The sequence below is a fragment of the Electrophorus electricus genome, chromosome 24 (genome assembly GCF_013358815.1).
Source record: "Electrophorus electricus isolate fEleEle1 chromosome 24, fEleEle1.pri, whole genome shotgun sequence".
NCBI classification, from domain to species: Eukaryota; Metazoa; Chordata; class Actinopteri; order Gymnotiformes; family Gymnotidae; genus Electrophorus; species Electrophorus electricus.
The window spans coordinates 2,072,501-2,087,454 of NC_049558.1; the positions used below are offsets into that span (position 1 = coordinate 2,072,501).

Consider the following 14,954-nt stretch of genomic DNA (forward strand, 5'->3'; position numbering starts at 1 on the left):
CACACACACACACACACAGGTATGCGAAATAATTGGTCTATTGTATTTAATGTATTTTACCAAGACATATAAATTGCTGTGTTAAACTGTATACCAGGTCGACGTCGCTGAGCCCCGTGCACTGCGGGGAAGCGTAGATGTACTGGCACACTAAAGGTCATGCCAATGACAAGCCTCCAGGGCAACGTCAGAGGGCCAAGTCAGCCAGCGAATCAGGCGTCATGTCTCACAGGCGCAGAGAGACGGAGGCTGGGACGTTGCGCAGAGAAAACACGGAGCGCGGTGTGAAAAACACAGTGTGCCATCTTTAAACTGTTAAACAGGCGTGCGCCTTTGAAATCATGAGGTCACCCCTGCGCTGGGGGCCAAATCACCTTTCAGCGGTAACAATGAGAAAATTCCATGAAGAAAACAGCCCCCTCGCTAACTTTCGTCCGAGTCACAGTTATACAAGCAGCAGTTTTCCAAAGATATGATGTATATGTGGAGAGAGCAAACCACAGATGAGCTGGCGTGTGAGAGGATGTGTAAGGCAGCGAGGGATTAAGCTGGAGGGAGGCAGCTGTTATTAGAGGGTTAATGATGCCATTAACACGTCTCTAGTCACTGGTGTCTCTCTCTACAAGAGGAGCGAAGCTGCACTCATCTGTGATAAATGAAGTCAGATTGTCTGCCATAAGTCTGTAACACTCTCGTGCACGTGCGCACACACACAATGAATGAGAAAAGAGGCTGCTGTGAGGCTACTGTGTTGTGACAGTGCTGGAACATGTTAAGCTTGCTGCTGAGAAGATACTGCCACGCCAACACGCAAGTACACATAAACACTGCGGCTGACCCAGTCATTACACGGCTCCAGTACTACGCTATGCTGCAACGTTAACTGAAGGCTTCAATAAATCTGTCACTTTGCAATAAACAGGTGCTGTAATCATTATGTTTGCCTTGCGCTGAAGAGAATGTGTGTGACTGCTAAACTAGGCCCCGGAGGGCCTTAGCTACAAGGGCCACAACATGTGCACAGGAGCAGCAAAGTGCTGGCGTGGAGACTCACACAGGCTTACACAAAAATACAGGCAGAACACACCACCTGAGCTCTGTGTAAACACATACACCCTTGCATGCATGCACACACACACACATTATATATATAATATTAAATATCTGCCCCTGGGGAATATCCTTTTACTTGATAAGTAAAAATATCTAAAACTATATAACAATGATCATAAAAAATATATACATATGTTTAGATTATATATAGAGATATATAAATAATCATCACAAAATTGGAAAGAGGAGATAAACTATTGTCATTGTAAGATATGTACTCCTTTCTGTCCATATACATGTTGTACATTTCAGTTAAACTAGTCTCATAGCAACACACCCAAACATACCTCACATGTTGACCGACAAACAAAACAAACATACATACACACACACACACACACACACACACACAGAGTTGTGGTGTTGCTGCGAGGTGCCGATTTGAGCCAGTCACTGCTGTGTGACGGAGTGTCCGTGTAGTCCTTGGGCTCCAGACTGGCGGGGAAGCTATTCCCACAGACCTGCTTCAACTTTCCAGCACCAACGAGAATGCCATTACCTGTCCTAGGCACTAACAAACCTACCTATGCTAACACAACACACACAAATCAAATGTATGCCTTTACAATATGCCATATAGCACATCATACACATCACAGTATTATCATAACACACCTTTTCCATATACCAACACATCATATATATATATATATATACACACACACACACATACATACATACACACACACACACACAAATCGCTCTGCTTTGTTCTGACAGACCAAATAGATTATATGCTATTGACATTAAACTCTACTAACACATATAGCTATACCACTACTCTTTACTGAGATGTACATTAAAGATCACTAACTATACTAAAACCTCATACATACACATTACACACACCTTTACCTTTCACTAACAAGGTAAAGGGTCATTCTTTTAGTGCAGAAGCTGAAGTACAATTTAATGACAGTGTTCCTCCAAATTCACTTCACGGCTAGTGTTGGTAACTGAATGCCACACTAACCACTAACAAACTTAAGACCACCTCTGAGGGGATTTGTGCAAACCCCCTGGAATGTAGCGGAGTGATGAGCGTATCCGTGAGCAGAAGACCTCGCTGCAGCTAGCGACTAGCTGCTAGCACTGTGACCTTTTCTGCCGGGATACATTTTCCCAGAAGAGAAGGTCGCACGCAGCCTGGCTCTCTGCACCGTCGACACACTCCAGCATCGCAGATGCCGAAAGAGTGTGTGTGTGACGGACACGCACAGCAACTTCAGCTTAAGGCTGTTTCATCCGCGTCAAGTTCCGCGTGAGAGGACTGCAGAATGGCGAAGAAAAGGAGGGAAAACTTACCTAATATCATCCTGAGGAACTCAGCTCCCTCGCCGGCTGGTGTCAGGGCGGGTTCTCCTCCCACCTCGCTCCTGGAGAACACGGCTCCAAATTCTTCTCTGCCCTCCTTTTGTCTTCTCTCTCACCCCCAACCCCCCCAAAACGAGCCAAGTCAAGCGGCCGGCACTATCTGAGCCAAAGCATAGCTGCAGTCCATCGTGCGTCTCCTGCGTCTGCTCTCCCCAGCTGGAGCCCTTGTTCTCGGGACGTGGGGGTGCAGGGGCTTGCTGGAGCTTACAGGTCTTCAGCTTCTCTCAGGTGAGACTAAGGCCAGTTACAGGGGGGAGGGGGACCTTGCGAAGGGGCAAAGGGGGAGAAGGAGCAGTAGAACTCCAGTCAGGGTTGGAGTTGTATCCGCTGAGGACGAACGAAGAATGGAACGCACGGGTCCACGGCCGGTTGATGAGCTATTTCCCTTTAACAACACCATTCATCAAAGAGTGCAGACAAAATGCCTCAGTAACACAGTCAAGCCAGTGCCTGCTCCGCTCTGCTCTGTTCTGTTCATCTCTCTCTCTCTCTCTCTCTCTCTCTCCTCGTTTTTTGGGGTTGGGTATAACCTAAAGGCACCTTACATTCCAGTGCTCTGATTGGTGGCAGTCCCAGCCAATTGGAAAGGCGGCAGCCGCTTGTCATTCCGCAGAGTGGGAAGCGTGCAGGAGACAGTGCTGGACCCAGAATGCCACAGTCCCCCTTCCTCCCTCTCTCTGTTTATGGTATTCAGAACGACTGACATGCCCCCCCCCCCACCTCTCTCGCTCCTTTGACTCCATGTGACTGTGCACTTCTCAGGGGATTAACCTCCTCATCTGGCCGTTTCTGACTCCATCTCAACCCACACTTCACTCTTTGCACACAGGATTACGCAGGTCTCTCATACGGCTCCATCCGTCGCTCATCTCATAGGTGAACTTTTGGAAGAAAGCAAGGAGCAAAAAAAAAAAGGGGGGGGGTTGTCTGACGAGAAAAAAATGAGACAGAATAGAAAGCGACAGGACGGAGGGAGCAGAAGAAGGCGGGAAGAGATTAAACTAAACTCAGACTGACAGAGGAATGAAGAGACATAGCGTGACAAGGAGAAAATACAACTGAATGACGAGAGAGAGACAGCGAAGGAAAGCGTGGGAGGATGGAGAGACTACAGAGACAGTGACGTAAAAATGGTGCAAGTTGAAATTAGCTGCAGCAGCTAAAACGATGTTTTCTGGATGAAAGAGACCTCGTAAATCTCTGTAAATGGAGCATGTTTGGAGTGTAAACCGTCCCTGCGCAAAGCACTCGGCTCATGGCAGCAGGACAGTGTCACGGTGAGCCACAGCGAGACCATGCTTCTGAGAGGACCATGTAGGAGAACAGCCCAACAAAGCTGTCAGAAATTAATCCCCCAGAGAAATACAATATCACACACAAGTGCGCGCACCCCCCCCCCCCCCGTACAGAGAGAGAGAGAGAGAGAGAGAGAGAGAGAGAGAGAGAGAGAGATGCACACGTGAGCCAGAAGGTAAAGAAAAGCTGGCATTTATTTAGTCTCCTCTTATCCTCCTTTCCCCATCTCCTTGTCTCAGGCTTGTGCAGTGAGTCAGTGAGTAGTGAAGAGAATACTAAAGAGGCCAGCTGACACGCTTAATAGCCCGCTGCACAGCCAACATGGGAGGTGAGAGACATAGACTTAGAGAGAGAGAGAGAGAGAGAGAGAGAGAGAGAGAGAGAGAGAGAGAGAGAGACAGAGAGAGACAGAGAGAGAGAGAGAGAGACAGAGAGAGAGAGAGACAGAGAGACAGAGAGAGAGAGAGAGACAGAGAGAGAGAGAGAGAGCGCAAGCTATTGTGTATTAGGTCTACTAATAGAATACTGCAGCTATACAAATATGCACACACACAATACACATATACTTAGATGAGCATGCTCTCTGTCTCTCTCTCTCTCTCACACACACACACATACACACACACACACACACACACACACACACACACGAACATGCACACACGCACAAACATTGCTCATATTGTACACCATCACCTGAGCAAACAGCATTGTTACAAGAGGGCTTCACGTCAGCCCCAAAGAATAAGCGCTATGGTAACAATGGACACACTGATCTCAAGATGATCTCAACCCCTCTTGGCCCTCGATTTTCATCATCATTTTATCATTTTATCAGCGGTTCTGCAGAGGCCAGCACCAGCATCGCCCCCCTGCCCTGTAATCATGCCTATCTCCCCACTAATCCCAAGGTCGATGCCGCCGTTTCAGGACGCAGCACTGCACGACATCGGCCAGTCCTGTCGGCGCGCCCGGGAGTGCACACAGCAGCGCTTTAACAGGACTCCCACCATCCTCCATTCACAATGGCCTGTTTGCTCTCCGTAGGTGCAGGTAGGCGGGTGCGCTGAAAGACAAGGCACCGTGGGTGGAGGCCAGGGCAGGCGAGCGGTGCGGCCGCGGGAGTGTGACCTGGCGTGCGTCAGTGGCTGAGAGGGATCGCGTTTCCTCATTAGTTGTGTTGGTATCAATAATTCAGAGGCGGGCCTTGTTGGGCTCAATGGGCCGGTCGCTAATGTGCTGTCTGCTCACCGGGAGCTGGGACCCAGCAGGACTTTAATGGATGTCATGATGAGAGGGTGAAATCCAAGAACGGAGATCCTCTCTCACCCCCTGGCTCTAGTGTGTGTGTGTGTGTGTGTGTGTGTGTGTGTGTGTGTGTGTGTGTGTGTGTGTGTGTGTGTGTGTGTGTGTGTGTGTGTGTGTGTGGTGAGAAACACATGGCTGATATGGTCACAGACAGAGAAGGCTGGCCATCAGCAGAGAGGTGTGTGTACGGAGCAGAGGAGGAGAAGACACACGGGGGGAACAGACCCCTCTTCTGTGCTCAAGCAGGCCATTTAGATCAATCCATTATTTTCCCATTGTGTGAGTGTGACAGCAGTGGCACCTCAGAGTCCACATCCGACATATCGCCCACCACAGCTCACAAAGGGAATGACCAGCTCGCTAACCTGCCACATGCAACAGTTGCAGACTGAAAAATCAGACATTAATGTTCAGTGAAACATGTTTCCAAAATGTTTCAAGGGCTGTTTGTTGATATGTAGTGGCTGACTGTGTACAGAGGTGCTTCACAGACCTCCCTCACAAACAGATATAAAGCAAATCCATGGGAATAAAATTAGTGCCTAGCCATCACCAAAGTTCCATTAATTGACTGCTGTCTAATTCCAACTAATTTCATTAAGATTTAGAGGCATAATAACACTTCAAAGCCCAGCGAGACCTCTCTGGGGACATAGATCTGCCTAAGTATTAATACTCTAAGCTCTATGTCCAGGGCTGTCCTCATAGTACTTATTATTGTATACCAGAGTAGTTATACAATATGATAACCAATCATGCCAAATTAATGAACTGATATGAAGGCCCATGTTACTCATGAAATATAGTTGCAGATTATGACCCAGGAGATGTTTATTTCGAGATGCTGCCAGATATCCAATCCCACAGTGTGTATCACCATGGAGATATTAATAGCTACAAGTTCAAAGAGCAGTTGAAAAACCTCGGCTCGGGTTCACACGTAGTCCTGGCAAGCCGTGCGAGGCACGCCGATCTGGGGTAGGCAATCTGAAGAGAGAGAACGAGGGAGTCGGGTGAGCCCGGTAATCTGCCATACTCCTGTCATCATCTTGAGGGCACACAGAGAGAGAGAGAGAGAGAGAGAGAGAGAGAGAGAGAGAGAGAGAGAGAGAGAGAGAGAGAGAGAGAGTGAGGCTGCACTGTGACATAGAGGGGAGGGACTATACTGAAGTCCATCTGCCCTTGTCATGATCCACAACTACAGGATTAGTCCAGGTGAGTGTGAAAGCACTCTGCTGCCCTCTGCAGGTACATTGTTGCCAACACAGCTGTATTGTTAAAAGGAGAACAATTGCATACATGCTGACTCTTCATGAAAAGTACTTCTGTGTGAGGAGTGCTCTCATGGTTGTGTAAATGTAATCAAATTCATAAATGTGCAATAGTTTCCAATAGTAGTTAAGACAAACATACACATGTAGTGTGGTGTGTGTGTGTGTGTGTGTGTGTGTGTTTGTGTGTGTATGTATGTTGTTTGTTTTAGCCATTCTAAGCACAGTGATACGCAATCTGCATGAGATGGGAAGATAACAGCACAAGCCTTGTACAGAAAAATATAATTTTCCCCCCTCCATAGAAAGGGCACCAATTGCCATGAGAATTACGGTTTATTTAGAGAGCTGTTTTTAGAAGTGGCCGACAGCTCCATGGGGTGTCACATGCACAAACACCCCTGAAGCAAGACCAGACCCCCCACAGGTGCACTGGGTCTGGAGTGCCTCCAGGCTGGAAATCTGTTCCAACTGTAAACGGACCCCACCACGTGAGCACAACACCAGTCTTCATGCACACCAGACTTGGAAACCAGAACAGGAACCTGCATGTACGACAAACAGCCACTGTTTTGTTTTTGTTTTTTGGGTTGTTTTTTTTTTGTTTTGTTTTTTTTTTTGAAAAAACAGCTTTATCTCCTTGAATCCAGACTCCAGCCTTTAAAAGACAAAGTGCCAAAACCGACCTCACACCAGCATAAATTAGTGACTTTCACGACCACCATGCTAGACCGGACCATAGCCAGGCTGCAGGGTGCAGCTCTCCACAGCCAAGTGAGACCCCCCCCCACCCCCCACCCCCCGGCACTGGGACAAGACACACCAAGACACACTTGGGAGGCTTTTCTGCCTGGCATGAGATCTGGTGGCATATCGGAATACTGGTATTCTATTTTTAATGTGGCAAAACAGAGACAAGGCAATGTAAGAATAAATATGGACACAGGGCTGTCCAATCAGGCAATCACCGGATGCAGTGTGGTGTATCTAAGAACTAAAGCCAGTCTCACATTTACTGACACCTCTGTTCACTGTCCACTTTCCCTCATTCCAGACATTCATCCCTATCACAGTGTTAGGAACTGAACACTGAACACTGCACTTATTTGAGGTACTTACAGTTTTTAATTGTTCTTAATATGTATACATTACTGATATGTATACATTCCATTATTGATATGCAAGGAACATCATGTGAAATGTCAGATATCACAAGTGCATGGCAAATAAGTAATGTGTGTGCACAACATGAAAGAAAAAAAAAAAAAAACAGTCGTGCATACCCGGATGTATTTGCTCATTTTTAAAAAGTTGAAAATTAGGATAAAAATGATTTTTCCACTTTAAACTCCTTTGGTAAATCACAGCCCTTATTCAGAAAGAAATGACCTCAGCACTCTCCTCCTAGAAAGTATGATGACAGTATCTGTATCTTTCAGATATATCTTGTATCTATAAAGTCCATAGTTGGCGAGTGTGAGCCTCTTGCATGCGTGATGTCTATTTCACAACCCCTGGCTAGTTCTCCCCTTCCTCTCCTCTTTTCCTCAAAACTAGAGTGTGTGTGTGGTGAAGGGCCCAGTGTGTGTGTGGTGAAGGGCCCAGTGTGTGTGTGGTGCAGGGGTCAGGCAGTGAGGAGCACCTCGGCACACTGCGTTCTGGCATTGGCATGGCGAATTTAGAGTCTCCACTGAAAGGTCATTGCAAAGGCAGGCTCCCATCTGCACCTCCACATACATGACGGTTTGTGCCTGAAGGACACAGAATACAAACTTGTCAGGAATGACCGAGGAGTTTGGAATGATAGGAATGACCTATGTGTGCCTATATCTATGTATCAGTATATCTGTTTGCACCTGCCCTTGTATGTGCAGAAATGGAAAGTAAGATACATTTACTCAGATACACTGCTCAGTTTGTACTTTCCCCACTGATAAATACTTTTTATTCCTGATTTGGAAAGACAGGCATCTTCGATCAGTTACATTTTTTCTCTTTTCTTTTTTTATGTAACTGTATCATGTTTTGCTCCCACACTACTCAGCCTACTGTCACATCTTCCCTATGGTTCATGGTGGAGTAGACCAATATGAGAAACACAGAACCACGGACTGTAAGCCATCTGCTGCTCTGATGAACAAACATCGTAACCTAACACAGGAAGCTAACAGTGGTTTCCTGGTCTTCCACTCATGCTTTTGCAGAGATATCTGCGTCTGCTTCTACCTTGGCCGGTGATAACAGATCAAGATATGAAGGCACTTATTGTGTATGAAGGTAATGGTTTCTTCGCAATATTCTGAGCAGACACTTGCTGATGATTGCCCTTGAACAGAAGAGAGTCAGTGGGGTTGGCACATGAGTATCAGTTTGCACGGTGGTAGACGAACTCACTAAAATTAGAATATTGATCAGGAATAGAATGACATGTGAGTTTCCTCTGTGACTGCAGGAAAAGAAGCTAAGATTTTTCGATATTTTTCATGAAGTGAAAGCAACATGGAAAATATTTCAGGGTGTGAGGGCCTTCAAATGTGTATCCTATGAATCATTCTAGGTCTGTGTATGGAGAGAATGTTAATGTTGACTGTCACTCTCTCTCACATAGACACTAATTTCGCACCTTTGGCAGAAGACAGAAAGCCTCCTGATGTAGCCTAAGACCACCGCCCTTTAACACACACACACACACACACACACACACACACACGCATATACACATGCACACGCACACACGTGCGCACACATGCACACACAAGAATCTGCAACATTTTATTTATATATATATATATATATATATATATATATATATTTATATATATATATATATATATATATATATATATATATATATATATATATAGATAGATAGATAGATATAGATATATATATAAAGAGAGAGCGAAAGAGCGATAGATAGATAGATAGATAGATAGATAGATAGATAGATAGATAGATAGATAGATAGATAGATAGATAGACAGACAGACAGATGCATTCTATTTGATCATTTACTTCATGCTTGTCTCCAATATGGAGTTCTCATTTCATACAAAACACTCAGAGCAGCTATAGACATGCATAAATGCAGAGACTTGAACACATAGACACGCGCACACACACACACACACACACACACACACACACACACACACACACACACACACACACACACACCAGTGTGATCATCCCAACTCCCCTGAAGTGCCCTAGTGTGTTTTGTAATGCTGTGCAAATCACACATACATTCATGACCTCTCAGGTCAATCATCAGTGCAAGACCAATAATTAGAAGACAACTGTATTTATAAAAAGGACTAAAATATAAAAAGGAAACAACCTTGCTCAAAAAGCCCAGTTAAACGTTTGCACTCTGAAGGTAATTCAGTCTAGCTAATGACAAGTTTGACATGACTATATTCAGAGACCAGTGCTAGACAGGCACAGAGGGCTGAAACCTCATGAGGTGTACCACATCGCACGCTTTATGTTTGTGTCTTACACACTGATGTACAAATTACTGAGGTGATGTCATGACATGAACACTACTGAGAGCTCTGACCCAGCCAGGTGTACCCTCAGGCACACAGCAAGCAGCGGACTTCGGTTCGGAGTTGCAGTTTGTCTGTCTCATGCTATAGAGATCAACCTGCTAAACAACTTTCATCTCTTCAGGAGGCTGGACATTCTGGCGGAGAAAGCTGCAATACTTTACCTAACTGTCATCTTATTCTTCCATTACACATTCATATTTCCACTGTTTCAGTATTCCAGTATTCAGTAAGCAAAGTCTAGTTGCACAGTTTGCAATAAACAGCAGATAGAGGGCCATCTTTTTTCCACAGCAATATGCTCTTCCATACAAAAGGCTCCCACAGGAAATATATGGATGTCCTTACCTGAGCCCCACATGAAACTCACTTCCTCTGCTTTGCCCCTTCCTCTGGGCTCCTCTCTCTCAGCCTCAGGGTTTTCACGTCCACCCTGACACGACCAATTTTGCGTAGAAATCCTCTCTAGCATGAACAGCCGTGCGTCACAAAATCACCTTGGAGCACTTGAACGTAGGATTACAGTGACGAACTGGTCAACTCCAAGCGGAAGCAAGGACTGTTCTGCACACAAAGCAACACCACACACTCTCGCAGAGATACAGGCCATGCCGTGCCGAGCGGGGGTGGGGGGGCAAGCATAAACACGCGTCTCTCGTTGGTGTCCCGCCCTCGCTCCCTCCTCTCAATCTCACCGCACTGAGAATATCGGGACAAGTGCAAGAGATTCCAGCAGCTAATCGCAGCAGAGCCGAATAAGGGACGACAACTGGGATGGAAGGACGGAAGGACGGAAGGAGGGGGACACAGCAGGAGTGACAGGGGTAAGGTTAGCAGACCAGGCTGGAGTGGGAGAGTCGAGTGTCAGTAAAGGCATGGAGAGGAACGTGCACACAGACACTCCAAACAAGAGATCCAAGAATCATGGGAAAATTGCACAGCCTGTGAGCTTGAACCAGTCCCCTGGGCACATGTGATGTAAGGCAGTCTGAGCCACTCAGCGCGGTAAGGCACAACATGACTTGAGACCAGCACAAAGCTGAAGGCCAGCCACTTGTGCGTCTGTCAAGCATTTGGACCAGTAAGCACATTTCTCCGGCCAGGGGCAGGAGGGATAGCCTTACAGGGACACGGTGGCGGTCACAGGTCTCCGTCATAAACAGATCCCTGAAGTTCATGCCACAAACTGTTAAAGACATCTGCCACTCGCAGATAGCCCTTTGTGGTTATGTGTTGCCCTGGTGTGATTTTATAGCATAGGAAATCCAGCCATCTTTTTATTTATTTGTTTGTTTGTTTGTTTGTTTGTTTACTTTTAGCCATTAGTGCTTATCCATTTTCTCCAGCAGAGGGAGGCATACTATGATAAAAATAAAAGTAATACAGGAGGAATTAAGTGGAAATCTTCTAACGCGTTGTTTTCGTTCAGCTGAAACTCGTGATCAATTACGACGGCTAATTATAAGCGCACATTTCTTGGGTTAAATGTGTCGGCGACCTCTCATAATATTGGACGGAAAACTGGCTCCATTTCGTTCATTTCCATTCACATACTGTACTGTCCCAGCATGTCTCGTCCAGAAGTAATTGCTGCGCGATTCTTGTCTTTTGATCAAATGTACAACTATGAGAGGCGGCTGCAGAGTTTTAGCGACTGGCCTTTCCGCGAGGACTGCCAGTGCACACCTGAGCTGGTAAGAGCCGAACGCAGAGGGGCTTCTCCCAGGTACATCCACCCTGCTGCTCGGCTGGTGTCTTCTGGATTATAATCTGACAGCACGGCGATATATGCTCCAGCAGGTGCTGGACCTTCCCCGTGTTCTGTGGTTACCTGATTTAAAAGACTAAACTTAAATAGTGATCAGTAGGAATTTTGGTGGATGCTTACCCAGCCGGGACTACACCGTGTCAAGACCAGGTCTCTGTCCCACGGCTTTGTTTAGGTGTTCTCTCTGCTCGCAGATGGCGAAGGCAGGTTTCGTCCACTGCCCGAGTGAGAACGAGCCCGACGTGGCCTGCTGTTTCTACTGCCTTAAAGAGCTGGAAGGCTGGGAGCCTCAAGATGCGCCCTGGTATGGCCTTCCTTACTGTCCCGTCAGCGATATCCGTCAGCGATGTCCACGCATGCTGACCTGCCCTGCACTCTTCAACCCTGTCGTTTAGGGCTGAGCATGCCAAGCGCTCTCCAGACTGCGCGTTTCTGCAGATGAAATCCTACGATGAACTTACTGCCATTGAGTTCTTCCGTCTGGAGCACGGAAGAATTCGCAACTACTTGGTACGTGTGGCTGCATTAAAAATGTGTTGTGGTTGTGTGTGGCTTTTAAAAAAAATTTATTCCCCTCCCAAAGGTTAATGCACATTTGTGAACCTATTTTCAGCCCTTAGAAAGAACACTGCTTGTTTTTACAGAGGAAAATGGCACACATGAAGATTGCACGCTTCCGTGATGAAGTGGAAAACACCATCAAAAGTCTACAGATTTTTCTTGATATCTTGCCGTAACTTTGTCTGTCTTTTAACAAATGTTTACATTTCCAATAGTGCCTTAAATAAAACAAAATGGACCGCACACAAGTGCCTTGCTGCGTCGGCCCGCCAGGGGGCGCTAGCGTTCTCCAGCGTTCACGACTTGCACCTTTTTTAAATTTTCCGGTGTGTTTGTGGTTCTTCCTCGCAATGTTCGTGCCACTATCCCACAAAACCATGGCCACACCCCTGCAGGCGCATAACGGAACTGAATAAATCAAAGGTTTACCACAGTTCTAATCATTTAGCTCAACTTGCCACTCTAGCTTTTTTTTTTTTTAAGCCCCCACTCATCCAAGCCTTGACCCTGGGCAGATGGTCCTAAGCCCCTCCCTCTATACCAACTGTTGCCTCAGCAACATCTGTCACTGTGGCGACCCCTCCACGTATTGGAGGAAGAGACGACAAAGTTTGGCTTTTAGAATGATGCGTCACTTGACTGGTCCAGGTGTATGTAGTAACACTTCAGTACTTTTTTTTTGATTATAAGGTTTAGTCCAGGCAGGGAGTTAAGTTTCACGTATCCTTAAGGACAGTTCTAAGTTTTGTACTGACTGCTTTCTTGGATGTCACTGCTCATGCTCTAGTGGGGTAAAATGTGTTGAGTAGAGTAGCCTGGGGGGGTGGATTAGAGCAGCAATCCCATCTTCCCCTGTCCCAGATTAATGCCTAATGCAGCCCTATGGACACGGAGCTCTGTTTAGCTGCTTAATTCCATTTGATCCCCGGCAATGGAGAAGTAAGGCATTTTTAAAATAAAGTGATTGTAAAAGTTCCCCCTCTTGAATTTTAAATGTACATTGATTTCCCAATATAATGTGGTGGTTTCCCCCCCCATTTTAAAGTCTTCACAGTGTATTGTTACGGTGTGGATGCAGCGTTAGACACCAGCTGACCATGTGAGAGCCAACTGTAGCAGGTGTTGAGGATTTGTACAGGACTTGGTCTGGATGTTAATCATGCACTTAGCACTGGCAATTAGTGCCCCACTCTGCTGGTATTAATTTTCATCTGCTCATCACATAAGAACAGAAGAATGATCACTACCAGCAGCTCACAGTACCTCGCTTTCTGTCTCGTTGCTTGTAGGCTTGTGTGTGCGCACGTGTGTTCTAGACAATGACAGAGGTGGGGTTTGTTTTGTTTTTTTTAGGGTTGTATTTTTTGTTTTGTTTTTTTTTTTGCTCCTCTGAGTGTGTGGCATATGGACAAATGGACAGATGTTCTCAACAGAAAGTTTACAACCTGAGAGCACCAAAGGGGCCATCTGTTGCCATGGCGTGCATGCAAGTTCCTCCCTCCTGGTCCCTCGACTCTCCTCATTTTACGTGTGGAGGGGCCTTTCCTCATCTCTTTGGCCTCCACCCGGCCTCCCACCGCCCTTTACCCGCTCCTATACAGCATCTCCAACCCCATAATCAAAGCCATTCAGAGCTTATTGCACACTGGGTGAGTGAATGAAGGAGCCTCACCTGGACATGTGGGGTTAAACTCACAAGAGCCCTGGGGGGGAGGGAGGTACCTAACGAAAGCACTGCGCTTGTGGTTCAGTGGGGCCAGAATGGATGACTGTTTCCCTCTAGAAGTGCTTAGTCATAAACATTAACCCAGACCAATCTCAAGGCCTGGCTGATATGCGTGTTATGTAGTCTCTTTTTTAAGGGTTTACTCTGGTTTTCTTCGTGTTGCTTGTAACATGTGGCATTAGCTTGGATAAACTCACATGGACATTTGAGAATGAGCGTTATTAAAGCAGGCACTAATTTCTTTTTACAACAGATTTTATAGAGGCGTTCATTAACATGTGGCATATTGGTCTGCCATATATTGTATGCTACAATAGCTTTAGATGATGTCTTTCATCATCTACTGCAAGATACACCGCTGTTTCCCCCAAAAACCTCTTTCTGCTCTAGCTATTGGAGAAGATTCCACAATGGACTTGTCGGAACCCTGAATACATTTCTATGTAATGTTCGCTGTTGCGTGTTAGCTGATAAGGTGCAGCTGAGAGAGCACAGCAGTGGAGTTCTGCCTGGTCCAACTCAATACGTCAATAAAACGAATGCATCCATGCACCAGTACAGCCCTACTTAGGCATTATTAATCCCTAACTTGATTGTTTCATACATGCACACACACACACACACACACACACACGTTCTCCGTATTAAGTCTGAATGGATGGTTGGAGTGCATCACCAGGATCATTACTGCACCATGACTGTGATATGCAAGAAATACTTGGTGTATGAGATGAATACTGTCTGAATTCATTCAAGCCAGAGTCTGAAAGTCTTTTCCATTGGTGACCTCATTGCTGCTGAATGTTTCTGTTCCTGCACATTGCAGGCATTCTGTTGTATGCATGCTGTACTCCGCAGTGTGTGGGATCTACAACACCCAGCCCGCTGGCTCCGCACATGACCTCTTTTTCCCTCCCCGACTCCCTCTCGTCCTTGCAGTCCATCCCTTCCTCTTTTCTATCCCGTTGCTCTGCATGGCGGGCAGC

The 14,954-nt window shown here is 46.2% G+C and overlaps 2 protein-coding genes across 6 annotated transcripts in view; one reads left to right on the forward strand and one right to left on the reverse strand.

Moving 5' to 3' along the window:
- znf385a (zinc finger protein 385A) overlaps positions 1–10,769 on the reverse strand; it is a 59,672-nt gene extending 48,903 nt beyond the window's left edge. For 2 of the 5 annotated variants that reach the window (XM_035522623.1, XM_035522620.1), the window contains exon 1: positions 10,262–10,591. Coding sequence is in view for 3 of the 5 variants with exons in the window: in XM_035522620.1 (XP_035378513.1) it covers positions 10,262–10,385 (124 nt within the window). In the remaining 2 variants the exon portion in view is untranslated. The other 3 variants (XM_035522624.1, XM_035522622.1, XM_035522621.1) reach the window with 2 other exon arrangements.
- Positions 10,770–11,481: 712 nt separating this feature from the next.
- On the forward strand, positions 11,482–12,488 carry birc5b (baculoviral IAP repeat containing 5b). The gene is made up of 4 exons (XM_027030366.2): positions 11,482–11,607; positions 11,876–11,985; positions 12,077–12,191; positions 12,326–12,488. The coding sequence occupies exons 1-4, from the start codon at positions 11,482–11,484 to the stop codon at positions 12,416–12,418; spliced, it is 444 nt and encodes a 147-aa protein (XP_026886167.1). The 3' UTR covers positions 12,419–12,488.
- The last annotated feature ends 2,466 nt before the right edge of the window (positions 12,489–14,954 follow it).